Source organism: Sinocyclocheilus anshuiensis, unplaced genomic scaffold (genome assembly GCF_001515605.1).
Source record: "Sinocyclocheilus anshuiensis isolate Anshui unplaced genomic scaffold, SAMN03320099.WGS_v1.1 scaffold912, whole genome shotgun sequence".
Lineage (NCBI taxonomy): Eukaryota > Metazoa > Chordata > Actinopteri > Cypriniformes > Cyprinidae > Sinocyclocheilus > Sinocyclocheilus anshuiensis.
In genome coordinates this window covers 167,746-182,395 of record NW_015549618.1, presented here as the reverse complement: position 1 = coordinate 182,395, position 14,650 = coordinate 167,746, and the positions used below count along the sequence as shown (strand labels likewise).

Below are 14,650 nucleotides of genomic sequence, written 5' to 3'. Positions count from 1 at the left end.
TATATATATATATATATATATATAAATATAAATAAATATAATTAAATATAAATAAATATAATTAAATATAAAATGTCTGTTTTTTTCATTTGCAGGGTTTGTTTTATTGAAAGCTTGTAAATGGAGGCCAGTAAGACACTATTAACTACTACTCATCTTTTTAGGCCTGGTTTGACACACAGGGTTTAGGTTAAGCCAGGATTAGGCAATAGTTCAATTAGGACATTATTTAAGTAGTTTTTATAAACATGCCTTAGAACAAAAACAATACTGGTGTGCATCTTGAGACAAAACAAAGGCACTGACATATTTTAAGATCGGTTAGTGCAAGTTTCTTTCAGTTGAAACAGCTCAGACTTACATTTTAGTCTGGGATTAGGCCTAAGCCTGGTTTGTGAAACCGGGGGTTAGTTACGCAAATGTCTCGTTAAAAATGTTTACAAATTGATGAAACTGATCCGAGATCAGGAAAAACCATAGACGCTGGTTCAATGGTTTGCCGCTGGGGGCGAGCTCAATGAACTCGCATGATTCGAAACGTTTCAAAACAGTTTTGACATAAAGAGGCCTCGTTTACTGAAATCACATGACTTTGGCACTTCGATACGCGCTCCGAACCAATGTTTGGAAACAAATGATTCACAAATGTTTCGAAGCTTGACGAAGCAGTGCTTCGAAAGCGCCCCTCACTAATCGTTACCATGGTTACTGTCTCCTCAGATGATGTCCGCACGATTAATCCGCATTTCCCGTCTTCCTCTCTATGGGTGTCATCGTGCAGGACTGATTTCAAGCTCTCATGTGCAATACGGCAGTGACCTGGTGCATGTGGGTCGACGGATGCCCATTACAGTCACACACACTGTACAGATCCAACCTGCGTCCTTCTGTTCTGACCTTGCCTCAAGGAAATACAGTCCAGTTTACACTTTTCCGGCTATCAAAGGCCTGCGGGCGCTTTCTAGACTCAAACTGATGCAGACGGGCATCACTGTCGTCTTACTGCCCGCGGTTTATTACCTCTACCTGCAGGGACAGGCGTCAGTAATGCTGCTGAGTTACTCCACAGGCATCGCCGTGTTCGCCGGCGTCATGCTGTACTCCATAAGCCACTATGTCAGACGAGTGGTTGGCATGATGTATCTGGATTCAACGCAGACCGTCTTAAAGGTGTCGCACCTGACATTTTGGGGTCACAGACGGGACATATACGTGCCCGTGTCAGATGTCATGACTCTGGGAGATTCAGGGGATACCAAAGGAGAGCCGATCCTGCGTTTAAAGCGCTACAGCTGTTCTGATACGATGTACTTCTCTACCAGACTGGGACGAGTGGTGGACAGAAATGCTTTTGAGAAAGTTTTTGGGAGTTTATCATGAATTCACTTTCTCTTGTTTTGTTTTTTTTCATGCACCGTTAGATATTGTTTTGTAATTTAAGTGACTAATAAAGATTTTTTTATTTTACATAATTCATGGAAAATGTTAATAGAGTGGTCCGGAGGTTATTTATTTTGACGTGTTTTTGTAGGCCAACCCAGAAGTTAGTATCACCCTGGTTCACACACACACACACACACAAAAACTAGTATTATTGTATTGCTGCAAAAAATAAGCTCTGTGGCCATTAAAAGCTGTCGGTTTCTTGTGATGACTTTAAATCTGTATTTAACCTCAGAACAATCTCAAAGTAAAGAGAGGTGTTAAAGTCTGATTTTGTGGTGGCTGTGCTTTAAAATTAAACAATTATCATCTTAATTCAAGTAAAGAAGGATTTTGAAAGTCTGACAGTAATCAGTGTTGAGCACTACTGTAAGGTTAACCCTGCCTGCTTTACATTTGTGAAAATGATTAACAGTTGAAAACATTTGTTCAAAATTTAGAAAAAATAATCAAATGTAATCAGTTACATTGCTTCTAATTCAATTGAAGTAATTGAAATAGTTACACTACATTTTGAAATAGGGTAACTTGTAACCTATAAGCTTGTAAACTTCTAAAATCTATTATATTTCCAAAGTAACCTTCCCTACACTGAATGATAATCTTCTCAGATTAACACAGTTACTTACTATACCACGGCTGCACCACCATTAAGTTTATACAAGTTTGAAATTTTGTATTTTTTTGCAATTTTACACAATGGAGCTGTGAAAGTGGACAAGTGAATAAACTAGTGTACTTGTTTGGCATCATGGCATTTAATGTCCCAGACAAACTGTTCAAGGTGTTAGCAGCTGCCTTCTTCAAGACACATAAATCCTTAAAAAAATAAATCAGGCATTACTGGTGTATTTTATGTCATGGAATAAAATGTTATACCACAGACCATGTGAAACACAGACCTTTAGCCTTTTTAGTTTTTAACACCGACCATTTAACCAAAAACCCTGTCTGACTTGAGTATACTTGTGTACATTGTATATAGGCGTAATGTATACTCCAGGACAGCAGGTGGCGCGATCGACATTCAGTTGCTAAGCAACCCACAGAAAAACCACTCGACGCTTCCCTCTCGAGTCCAACATCGCAAACGACCCACACAACACAACACAGTCTGGAAGTGAAATTCTAACTGCCGTTTTGTCTTTTGCAGCTTTAATACTTCAAGGTAAGTCAACATTTATTTAAATCTCAACCAACACGTAGATTTCACCCATTGTTCTACAGCACGTTACTGGATTTACTTTTTGTAGAAGATTTACACTTCTTTCCTCTGCTTGGACTTGTTTTGTGTTAGCGTTGCTAGAATTATTCTACAGTGCATAATGGAAAACCTATAGGCTTATGGTGAGCGAAGTAACATGCGAAAAGGGGCTGTTAAAAGAGTCGATACGGTGTTTGAATCTTTGGAAAAACGAGTTCATTCCCAGCCTGGAAAGAGGCCAACCAAAGATGGCGCTGAAGCAAGTTCTAGTGCTGCCAGTTTTGAGACTGATGCGTATGAAAGCGAGGAGGAGGTGTTTCTAGTGATTTGTCAAACTCTGTCAGGTTGGGCAGTTGAGTTTGGCGTTTCTTTGGTTGCTCTTACAGCATTCCTTCTTTCAGAAAGATGGATATTCTTTGCTCAATACAACAAATCAGTATGTGCTGGAAAGGTTATCAGGCGGGAATATTGAACTCCCTTGGTAAAACGTTTGAAAACCTGTCTTTTAAAGTTCCAGAAAGACATGTATTCAAGTTACAACTAAATACAGATGGTCTGCCTTTGTTTAAAAGTTAATCTCTTCAGATTGTGTTATTATAAGACCAGTTTTAATTGCTTTATTTTGTGGTGTAACTAAACCAACTTCCCTTTCAGACTACCTAGATGCTCTTGTAAGAGAGCTAAATAGCTTGAGAGAAGGATTTGTTATTTGTGGCAAGACTTTTTGGTTGCAGGTAACTTCAATTATATGTGATGCTCCTGCTAGAGCCTTTGTCAAATGCATTAAAACTCATACTGGCTATTCTGGATGTGACCGGTGTGTTCAGTCAGGCATCAGTATTTCCCTTAGATTCATGCATTTCAAAGGACTGGTGAGTCTTGTAAGCAAGCTGTGGAGGATGAAGATCACCACTTAGGACATTCACCTCTGGTCGAAAACAATATTAGGGAATAGGGATGGTTAGTTTTCCTCATGATTAGGCTATATGCATTTGGTGTGCGTTGGTGTGGGACGAAGACTGGTGGATTTGTGGGCCTTCTAATCTCTGAGAGATTAATTAATTTAAAAGATTTTGTCCCAGTTGAATTTGCCAGAAAACCAAGGGGTCTGGAAGATAGACTAAAATGGAAAGCAACAGATTTAGATGACGTCTTCTATATACTAGGCCAGTTGTCAGAGGTTGTCTGGCTGAGCAAGTGTATAGCTAATAATTTCATGCTTCTATCTGCTGCAATTTGCATTTTAGCAAATCCGTCATTCTGTTTATCAATGAATGACTTTGCCAATGCATTGCCTGTCTCATTTGTTGAACATTTCAGTAAGTTGTATGGCCCAGAATTTGTGGTGTACACTATGGATTGATTCACCTTAGCTGTGATTTCACTTGGACCTAATATCTGGATTTCCTTTTGAAAATTACTTACAGAAATTTCATGTAAAATGAAGTGAGTGTGTGTGTTCATTTTATTTTTTTCCCCCAGAATTGAAATCGGAAATTTTGAGCTACTCTTGGACACAATCTACACTAGTATGACATCTAAAAGTCACAATTGATATTTATTTGCTTTTATATTATCTTTTTTTTTTTTTTTTTAATGTTTATCCACATTTGTGTTTTGCTTGCAGAAATCATGTACCACATTGTCAGTTTTGTTGACACTGAAGAAGTGGAGGTTGTGCCTGTAATCTGGGTGAAGAGTGGTGTGTGTTTATGGCCTCCATACAAAGGTGAAAGAGTTCAGAGGGCAGCCAAGTGTTTGGAGCAACCCCAGGAGTCTTGGTCTGCATATAAAGTAAAAATAATGTATACTACAAGTATGTCTAAATCCTTTCTGTACACATTATGTTTAATTAAAAAGGGTTAAATGGTAAACAACTTTTTGGATTGTTCTGATTTCTTAATTCTGTCTTTCATAGATAATTATAGTGAAGCATGCCGGAAGCTACCTCTTGCAGAACAGCAGACCGATCTCCAGTTAGAGGCTGTGCCTGACTCCCTGATGCCACCAAAATGCAAAATAAAGTAAGATTGGTTATATTATGTGATTCTTTAACACAGACCTGTCTAACAGGTCCTTGTATCGATGTGCAGTTTAACAAATTAACATCATTTTGAACTGCAAAAAGGGAATATTTTGCTGAATAGCATTTTCACATTAACATGCCACCCTTGCTTCATCAAATTTAGTAATCATTAAATTTCTCGTCTTTGCTAAAGACGAGACAGGTGTCTACTGGATGATTATGACTGTGATGAGGAGACTACCACACCCCTAAAAAACAATTTACCACAAGCCCCTCAAATACAGCCACTGTCCAAAAGGATTTGTTCAGCTTCTAATGAGCTACAACCAAGTCCTCTAGGACAAAGTCAAAATCAATCCCCGGGTGTGACACAGATTGCAGAAACTTCACGACCATCCTTGTTGGAGATAAGTCCTGCCTCCGAGTGGCATGAAAATACTCTGCTGCCTCACCAGATTTCCCAGCAGCCGTGGCAAACAAGAAGTTCTGACAGAGCATCACAAGACATCACAGAACCTAACAGTGAACTGACATGGCCACAGGACACAACTGTACAGTCTCCCGAGCAGCCGGCACAGTCACCGTGGCATCATGAAACACCCAGACCCCAGAGAAAAAGCCTCTCGAGCTATGACCCATTCATAACCTGTAAGATTCATTTCTGTTTTCTAACATTTATTCACTGCTAGTGTAAGTAGGGCTGGGTAAAAATATACATTTTTCGATTTTAATCAATTCTCATTTTTACAAAACGATATTGATTCTTAAAATCAATTAATGATAATTTCAGTTAATGAACGGAACACTGTAGCGCATCCCATCCAATAAATCACAATAAGCTTTGTTACGTTTGATATAAAACAAAGTCTCAGGTTTCAAATTACGTCCATTTTTTTATTACAGTATTCAAGCAATAAATGCCGCTTTGGTACTGTTTAATGTGGAGCGACAGATTGCTGTAGCGCCTCAGTTCAAGGAAGCAGCAGCACAAAGCGAACGTGAACTGATCATCTCCGCCTTAATACCAGTTTCACCACAAAATAAACCTCAATAAACAGCAGAAGCCATGTTAAAAGAAAAAGTACAACTTACCGAAATCCGTATCCTGTCTCATGTAATCGCTCAATAAGTGTTTAAACTGCGCAAAGACGTCAATGTAACAGCTTGTAACAATGTCACATAACGTTACATTTACCTCAGAAGAAACATATTCGGTGACCATGAACTCGTTAGTCAGCTAGAAAAATGAAGTCTAGAGAGGAGCATTTTATAAATGTATGCACTATATAACATTCATTATAATTTTTACTGTTCTTCAATCTTTAATGTATGTAGTATGAATAAATCTGTCAAGTTTTTATGAGAGCCACTATTTAAATGTTTATATTTTAAAAAACGGAGTGCAAATAGCCCACCTTGTTGGCAGAAGCTACTCTGCCCACCAACGTGTGATTGGGCTAGTCAACACTACAAAAGAAGATTGAGTTCGAATCCGCCTTTTGCCAAACTTTTTTTTTTCTCCCTTTTCAAATGTCACATCACATCGGAAAGGCATTTATTTTCAATAAAAATGAAGGAAATAATCGAAAAGTTGAAAATGAAGTATCTGGTAGGGGTAGGTGTAGGGAGGGCTTTATTGTCCCAATAAGGTTGCATCCATTTAATAATTTGAATTAAAATGATAATTTACACTCAATACGTTACTGCATACTGTTTTATAATGTACTACAGTTCTATAGTTGCCACTATTTGCAATAAGTGGTTTAAATAGCAGAAAATCCTGCTATTTTAACAGTGTAAATAGAATCTATAGCTATTTTCACTTAGTGTAAATAGCATATCGCTAAAAAAATACTGCTATTTTCACTTGGTGTAAATAGCATCTATTGCTAAGAAAATATGCTATTTTTGTAAATAGTGTCTAATTGCCATTTACACTTAGTGCAAATAGCCGCTGCCTTTAAAAAATGTAAATCTGGCATGTACTGTACCTGATATATCCAAGATAATCAATAATGAATCGAATCGCAAGCTTGTGAATCAGAATCGAATCGTGAAATTTGTGTCAAAACCCAGCCCTAAGTGTAAGGCTCGTTTCATAGCATGGGTAGTGTAGTAAACTTTGCAATTCCTGTGTTTGTTTCAGCACTTCTCCATGACATATTAACTAAACAAGAAATTCTTCTGGAGCAGCAGAGGAAGATTATGAGGATGGTGCAAGATCTCAAAGCAAACAATGTTTCTGAGATCACAGAGGCTAACCATTTAAGTCCAAAACAATGTCCAGTTGAAGATTTGAGGTCATTAACTTCCCTGGAAAGTCCGGAAACAAGACTAAAAGTGGTAGGTAACAGTTACTCATAGTTGCCTACTGTTATCTTACACGTTTTATTGTAGTTACTGTTATAAATAAATGGTGTGTGTGTTTAATCTAAAACAAAAATGGTTGAAAAAAACTATTTGAATAATCTAATTTGGTAAGTCTAATATCAATATCATTCAGCACTAGATTTAGCCGATTCAATCTGTTCATATCAGTGATCAACAAACTGCACAGTGGGTGCTTGGCACTTTCAAAGTCAATTCTGTTAAACAGGAAACATACAGTGAGAGCGGAGAAGATGAAATGGCATACAAGGATGAAGAATCCTGTCCGGTACAAATAGGAAATCAACGGGCACCAAAGATGGGCAAACCCTGTGGACCTACATGTGGAAAGAAATGTACAGAGAAGATCCCGCATGTTCAAAGAAAAGAAATATTTGACGCCTATCAGGACATGTCACACAGCGACAAATGGGCTTTTGTATTTCACTCAGTTACCCAATCACTGAAAACACGTCTCACGACGGGAGGTCCCAGCAGACGCAACAAGACTTTTCAGTATCATCTAAATAACAGCCTCGGGCGACCTCAAGATGTTTGCAAAACCTTCTACCTAACCACACTGGGATACCACCCAAAAAACGACAGAGTGATTGTCAGCGTGACAGGCAACACATCCGGTGCCGTTCCTCCTCCAGACCGCAGAGGGCGACACCCACCTGCCAATAAAATAGATCTGTCGCCAATTTACCAACACATTGAATCGTTCAATCCAACTATCAGTGACTATAAATGTGAACACGCTGAAAGCAGACGATGTTTACCAAGCAATGTAACTGTCATGATGATGTACAAAGACTTTAAAGGCAAAAGTTCAACTGCGTGTTCATATGAAACCTATAGGAAAGCCATAAAAGACATGAATATAGGTTTCAGGAAATTGAGCACGGAAGAGTGCAAAGAGTGTCTGGAACGCGGTATTCACATTAAGACTGAGCATCTCTAAAGCAAACTAGAAAATAAACGCTGTGCCTGTTGTCACACTGTGCTAAATTTAAAATAAGAGCATGATTTCACTCGACTTTGTATATTATTTCTGCGGCAAAAGTTTTGGCTACATTTTACACCTCAGTGACCCATACAGATGTTTATGGCCCCAATATACTTCAAACGAAGTTCTTCATTTAGGGGCAAAAAGTTTGAAAAGGCTGAGCCGACGGTATACTATTTTTGAACGTTTCAACACCCTCGCGCTGCTGGAGGCGGGGTGTAGATTAATGTGAATATGTCGCGCCGCTCGTGCGTATCCCCTAAACACAACAATAAATGCCTTCTCTGAATCTTTAAAGTCCCTCCGCGAGCGATCGTACAGGTGCAGAAACATTTGTTCCAGCTCAGCTATTCGAGCAATGATCAACGATCGTATACAACGATCGATCGGCTCGGCGCAGCACAGCGCAAACAACCAACACCTGGTTATTTTAGGCAATTAAGGCCATGTCCACACGTACGCGGGTATTTAAACAAAAAAATCTCCGTCCACATGAAAACGCAAAAGCATGCTATGAAGCACTGTCAAGAGCATGCCAAACCAGCAGGTGGCGATATAATCTCAACCGTAAAGCCATGTTGGCCAATCAGAAGCCTGAAAAAGTTTCCAGTAGGCGGAGATAACAGCGCAGGCTCCGACGTCACAAGCCAAAAACTGCCGTTTCGCTGTCTACACGATAACACTGCAACCGGAGTTTTTGAACATTTTTCAAGGCTTCTGATTGGCCAACATGGCTTTATGGTTGAGATTATATCGCCACCTGTTGGTTTGGCATGCTCTTGACAGTGCTTCATAGCATGCGTTTGTGTTTTCATGTGGATGGAGATTTTTTTTTTAAACGAAAGAAGGAAAAACTACCATAATAAAATACCATAATACTCCTACTATAAAAAATACTCCTACTATAAAAATACCCGTGTACGTGTGGACATGGCCTTAGAAATCCTGTGCCGAACATGTCCCCGGGAAGTGGCACGTCTGGTCACCTTAGTTTGGTGAGCTGTTTCGAACTGCCAAAACAAACTCAAAATGAACTTCGTTTCGGCCTGATTTTGTTGGAAATGGCATCATATCAGTTCGTTCTTCGATTTCATTTGAAGTATATCAGGGCCCTTACAGCGTTAGAAAATGGATGAAAAATACAGTGAAGCCACAGATCAGTTTTGAAAAACAAGATAATTAGATGAATTTGCATTTATTTACCTGCACTTTCTATTTGTATATTGTTTACTTTGTATCACGTTTTGTTGTTGTAGGCCGCTACAGATTTCGTTTTTATTTTTTCCCCTGAAGATGAGATTGGGAAGTGTTATAACAGCATCAGTTATCTAACTAGAAAAGAGCTAGTGTTGGTGAAGTTAAGCATTCTGAACCAGCGAAGCTTTCAACACTTATAGTATCGGAAACAGGTTCATTACGCGAAGCTTTTCAGCCCTGTTTATGTTGTGGCCATCTAGTGGTCATAAAAATGAATAGCACCTTCCAAAGGGCTGTGTTCCATTACAGCTGCTGGTTTCACATCTGGTTCTACAAATGATTCTCTGTTTTATTTTATTGTATATAAATAATGGCCATTGTCAAAGTCATTCATTTGTGTCGGTGTACTGCCACTAAAATAAGTAAAATAAATCAAACAAATTCATAAATTAAATCTGTGATTTGTCTATTTTAATTCTGCCTCAGTCCTTAGACTGTTATTTCATGGTCAAAGTTCATTTGAGCTTAATTTATAAATTACTAACGCATTATAATGTAAAGGAAACGGCACTGGGGTTCGCTTCATTTGAATCAGATACTGAAGCAGTCATTAGTAGTTTTCAGGCAAGCGAAGCTTCAGACATCGTAGATCACGTGCTTTTGGCAAAACGAATCAAGCTCCGATAAGGTGCTTCAAAGTGAAATGTGTTGTTTTTTTAGATACAAGCTTCGGAGCTTCCGTGTTGAACGTAACGTCACAAAAGTAAAACCCTTCTAATGAGAGTGTAAAAGTTGTTCAATATATATTTGCAGTTTTGATTGGTTGGGTGGTAACAATACAGTAACCCCAAGCACAAAATGTAAAATGTCCATGTTTTCAGTTGGTTATAAAACCACATTCTGTGTACTTGACATTATTTACATGGTTTAGGGATAAGTTATAGAATTACTATAATTCAAGTTACTTTTATGTGTAGCAGATAAATAAGGGAATATTTTAGTGGGACACTGAGTTAAAGACAAACGCTCCCTACTCTCCTCTGCTTTCTGTGCTTTGGTAAAACATGGACATTAAAATCTGCAGAGACAGCACTCTTATGATTTATTCACTGCACCACAGTGATGTACCTGAATACTTTTTTTTATGAACGTGTATTACAATGTGCAACTGCAATCACAAATGGTCAAAGAAACAGTTCTTGCATTAATAGTTTTATTTTAAGCAGCTCCAATGTCTTCTAGCATGTGTGCTTACACTCTTGACTGAGATTGAAAACAGGATAAAGAATGTCACATCTCCTTTAAAAGCATTGTATTTAATACAGATACGTGGCATGGATTAAAAGTCCAGTCAGTGACTTTACATATTTATATGATCGGCAGCAATATTTTCACAAAGTGGCCCAGTGAGTGAAAGATTTCCACTTTGAAGCCCAGTTGTTGCCATTTTAATTTCTTATTGGCTGACTCAGGTAAAGGTGATCACATGAGGTACCAAGCAGCCAATCCAGCGACAGCAGCGACCCATGTGGCCAGAATCACCTGTACTGTGGACTGTCGAAGCAGCATCTTGGCAAAATTACATGCATAAGTCGTGTTTCCACTCACCGCTAGACAGAAAATGATGGAAGCAGTTGAGTAAAAACAACAAAACATTTTAAATTTACATGATATAAAACACATTAAAAAATATAGTGTCGCTATTCGCTAACAACTCACCCATCTTGGCTGCATAGTAGGGGCATTTACTGATGTCTCCACCCATATCCCCATGTGCGTGAAAGCCAATGTCCTGCACTTCCTCTTTTATATCTTTCCCAATCTCCTGCAACTCTGTGAATACCTGATGAAGTTCAAAAATGACTATTAACATATTGTTTAAACGCACATAAATGTACTTAACATATCCTCATTTTTGGGAGAATTAAGTTTAGCTGAAAATAGTACTCGCCCTCAGGCCATCTAAGATGTAGATGAGTGTTTTTCTAAATTAGAACAGATTTGGAGAAATATAGCATTACATCACTTGCTCACCAATGGATGCTCTGCAGTGAATGGGTGCCGTCAGAATGAGAGTCTGAACAGCTGATAAAACCATCACAAGTAATCCACACTACTCCAATCCATCAGTTAACTTCTTGAGAAGTGAAAAGCTGCGTGTTTGTAAGAAACAAAATCATTATTAAGGTGTTTTAAACTTTAAACCGTTGCTTTTGGCCAAAATACAAGTCCATAATCTGTAACAATGCTTCCTCCAGTGAAAAAGTCCATCTCCTGTTTTCCTCTCACATCAAAATCCACTAATACTTGTTTAGAAATGTTTTGGACTGTTTTTGCTTGTAAACGGTGCTTATTTTATACATATTTCTCTCCTGTTTCAGATTAAATTACTTGAGAAAGCAATATTACGAATTGACTGGAAGCGATGCTCTGAAGTTAAAAACGTCTTAGTGATGAAGTTATTACACACAGCTTTTCACTTCACAAGACATTAACTGATGCACTGGAGTGGTGTGGATTATTGTAATGTTTTTATCAGCTGTTTGGACTCTCATTCTGACGGCACCCATTCACTGCAGAGCATCCATTGACAAGCAAGTGAACTAATGCTACATTTCTCCAAATCTGTTTGGATTAAGAAACAAACTCATCTACATCTTGGATGACCTGATGGTGAGTACATGTTCCACAATTTTTCATTAACAGGTGAATTGTTCCTTTAAAAGATCTGGATCAAAAAAAGGAAGCCATATTTGATAATTCTCTTACATCCAAATTATATTGAAATGCCAGGTTGGCTTCGTCTAGCAGCTTCTTTTTGGTCTCTGCATCCACCTCCAGCTCATTCATCCGACTGCGGTACAGCCTCTTGAAAGCCGTGGGGTTGTGGATGCCTTCAAAATGGAAGAAGTTCACCCCCTCACCAGTAGGGGGCAGTTTTAGAGCCCGCTGAGCCACTTTCTTCAGAATCTGCCCTCCTGACAGGTCACCCATGTAGCGGGTCCAAGCGTGTGCGACCAAAAGAACCGCATCGTCTCGTCCCACCTCATGAATGTGGTCCACGTAGGGCCGTGTGGCTGCTGAGCAGGAGATCTTGCTCTCCCAGTCTTCACCGTAGAGATACTCCAGGTCTTTGGCCAAGGCGTCTTGCCGGTGAAGCTCAGAGGGGAAATATAGTGGGGCAAACATGGGGTGGTCCTTGTTCTTCTCGATCTCTTCCTCAATGGCAGAATAAACGTAGTACAGGGCAGCTGTGCCAAGCTGGGGGACAAAATAGCAACAGAATGGAGGTCAAAACCAGATTGGCTCTTTCATCAAACTCTACAAAAGTCCATGAACACTAGATTCACCTTAAAAAGTTCTCGTTTGATTCGGCCCCTCAGGAAGTCCTTGACAAATGGCGAGTTCTCTGCTTTGTCGTGAGACTCCTTGGTTCCAGCCGCCAACACTTCGGACAGGTCATCAGGGCTGAAAAAGAGATTTATAAAGATAAAAATTGTTTATGCTCTATACTGCCACCTACTGGCTTGGAGGTTGAGCCACTTATAGCCAAAGAGTTTTTAATGCCATTTTAGAAATACAATAGTAATTTTGTGTATGATGCCAAGTTTTTTTCCCCCTTTGTAACCATTCACAAAGTCAGCAGGTGTATGATGCCTAATTTTTTATTTTTTTTTAATCTGTTCAGAACTTTTTTAATGTGGATAAAGTTGATGCACCCTCAAAACAAGTACATCCTGAACCTGTAAACATTATGACAAGCCTGTCAAATCAGGACAAGGCCAATGTGGATGCATTCTTCTTAATAGCTTCTTAATATACATTACTTCTATTTATTAATAACACTGAAAGGTACCTGAGAGTATCATCGTCGCTCTCAGTAAGGATGTTTTCTCCTCCGTTAGACACTGCTGAATCTGCAGCCATCATGAACTGCCTGTGTTTATGTCTGGTTCTCCTCTGATAAATAAAGGCAAGTCTTGAAGATGAGACGTCTACAAACAATGAAGCTGTAGCCAGTTACAACCAACCAAGGCCAAATATATTTAGCCACTGTTCTGTCAATAGTGAGGAAGAAGCATAATCATCATGTCAGTGTTAATCTTCATTGCGCAACTCGTATCCATTGTGCCATTACACTCGTGACATTGACTTATGACAGTCGGCATGTAAGTCTATGTAGCTAATTATATTAATTTGTATGCAGTATACGTACTGATAGGAGTTTGCTTTGTTCAACTATTTAAAACAGGACCGCTTTTATATTTTACCTGGTCTGCAGTGTTTACGGTCCGCAGTCTGCTGCAGTTCACATCACGTTGTGTACGTGTTTACAGAACTAGACCCGCCTCCAAACAGGAAGTAGAATGACGCGCTATATATCACGTAACTCTGATAGCTCCCCACATAGTGGACTCAAATGTAGTTCCATACACAGGGAATAGTGAATGAGTGAACGAGTAAGCGATTTCGGACACAGCATTAAACCTCATGTATGCCCATTAATCATGTGTATAAATCTCTATTTTTAAAAAAATAAATAAATAAATATTTGTCTTTTTAATTAAAAGCTGGTGTGACAACTAGATCTGTATTATCTGTGAAGTGTTATGTCTACATCAAAAATTTCACAAAAGTCAAATATAATGATATAATGCAATATACGTATTGACCCGAATATAAGACGATGTTTTTTCTTGGATAAATAGATAACTATTATCGGCTTGTTATGATTCGAGACGAATTGATACTCAAGAGTAAAAGTCAAGGAGGGACCTAAAATTTAAAGCAGAGCATGGAGAGAGAGAGAGAGAGAGAGAGAGAGAGAGGGGGGGGGGGGGGGGGGGGGGGGTCGTCTTATAATCAGGGTCGTCTTATATTCGGGCCAATAGTATGAGTCTTCTGTTCTTTAGCTCAAACGGTATGCTTTGAATAAATGTGTCTGCTAAATGCTTAAAAAATAAAAGAAATTAATACATAGTTGTTAATAATATAATATAATATAATATAATATAATATAATATAATATAATATAGCCTAAGTGTTTAATTTTGACCTATAGGTCCGATTTCCCTTTTCACTGTCGTCTTATAATCAGGGTCGTCTTATATTCGGGCCAATAGTATGAGTCTTCTGTTCTTTAGCTCAAACGGTATGCTTTGAATAAATGTGTCTGCTAAATGCTTAAAAAATAAAAGAAATTAATACATAGTTGTTAATAATATAATATAATATAATATAATATAATATAATATAATATAATATAGCCTAAGTGTTTAATTTTGACCTATAGGTCCGATTTCCCTTTTCACCAATAGATGTCAGTGAAAACTATATAATATCTCAAATCAAGCAGGGGCCAGCAGGCGCTAAAACGGGTGAAAAAAAAAATCACCTGTATGTA

General features: G+C 38.6%; 3 protein-coding genes across 13 annotated transcripts in view; 2 read left to right on the top strand and 1 right to left on the bottom strand.

Annotated features, from left to right (window-relative positions):
• The window catches only part of LOC107659317 (transmembrane protein 186-like), a 4,072-nt gene extending 2,503 nt beyond the window's left edge, over nucleotides 1-1,569 (top strand). For all 7 annotated transcript variants that reach the window (XM_016448214.1, XM_016448217.1, XM_016448213.1 and 4 more), the window contains exon 2: nucleotides 721-1,569. In XM_016448214.1, coding sequence (XP_016303700.1) covers nucleotides 721-1,380 — 660 coding nt within the window. In that variant the 3' untranslated portion in view covers nucleotides 1,381-1,569. The remainder of the gene's footprint in view (nucleotides 1-720) is intronic.
• A 2,551-nt stretch (nucleotides 1,570-4,120) lies between these two features.
• LOC107659315 (uncharacterized) lies at nucleotides 4,121-8,506 on the top strand. Its single transcript, XM_016448209.1, has 6 exons — nucleotides 4,121-4,176; nucleotides 4,275-4,463; nucleotides 4,566-4,671; nucleotides 4,867-5,321; nucleotides 6,820-7,016; nucleotides 7,270-8,506. Exons 2-6 carry the CDS (start codon nucleotides 4,280-4,282, stop codon nucleotides 8,002-8,004), a joined length of 1,677 nt encoding a protein of 558 aa, XP_016303695.1. The 5' UTR covers nucleotides 4,121-4,176; nucleotides 4,275-4,279; the 3' UTR covers nucleotides 8,005-8,506.
• A 1,946-nt stretch (nucleotides 8,507-10,452) lies between these two features.
• LOC107659301 (heme oxygenase 2-like) lies at nucleotides 10,453-13,615 on the bottom strand. Of its 5 annotated transcripts, none has more exons than XM_016448191.1 (6): nucleotides 13,518-13,615; nucleotides 13,103-13,206; nucleotides 12,597-12,714; nucleotides 12,016-12,507; nucleotides 10,966-11,089; nucleotides 10,453-10,856 (listed from the first exon to the last, which is right to left on the bottom strand). In XM_016448191.1, exons 2-6 carry the CDS (start codon nucleotides 13,174-13,176, stop codon nucleotides 10,729-10,731), a joined length of 936 nt encoding a protein of 311 aa, XP_016303677.1. In that variant the 5' UTR covers nucleotides 13,177-13,206; nucleotides 13,518-13,615; the 3' UTR covers nucleotides 10,453-10,728. The 5 variants fall into 5 exon arrangements, with proteins under 5 accessions (XP_016303677.1, XP_016303674.1, XP_016303676.1 ...); XM_016448188.1 differs by having other exon boundaries at nucleotides 13,103-13,304; nucleotides 13,518-13,614; XM_016448190.1 differs by having other exon boundaries at nucleotides 13,103-13,241; nucleotides 13,518-13,614.
• Nucleotides 13,616-14,650: the final 1,035 nt, after the last annotated feature.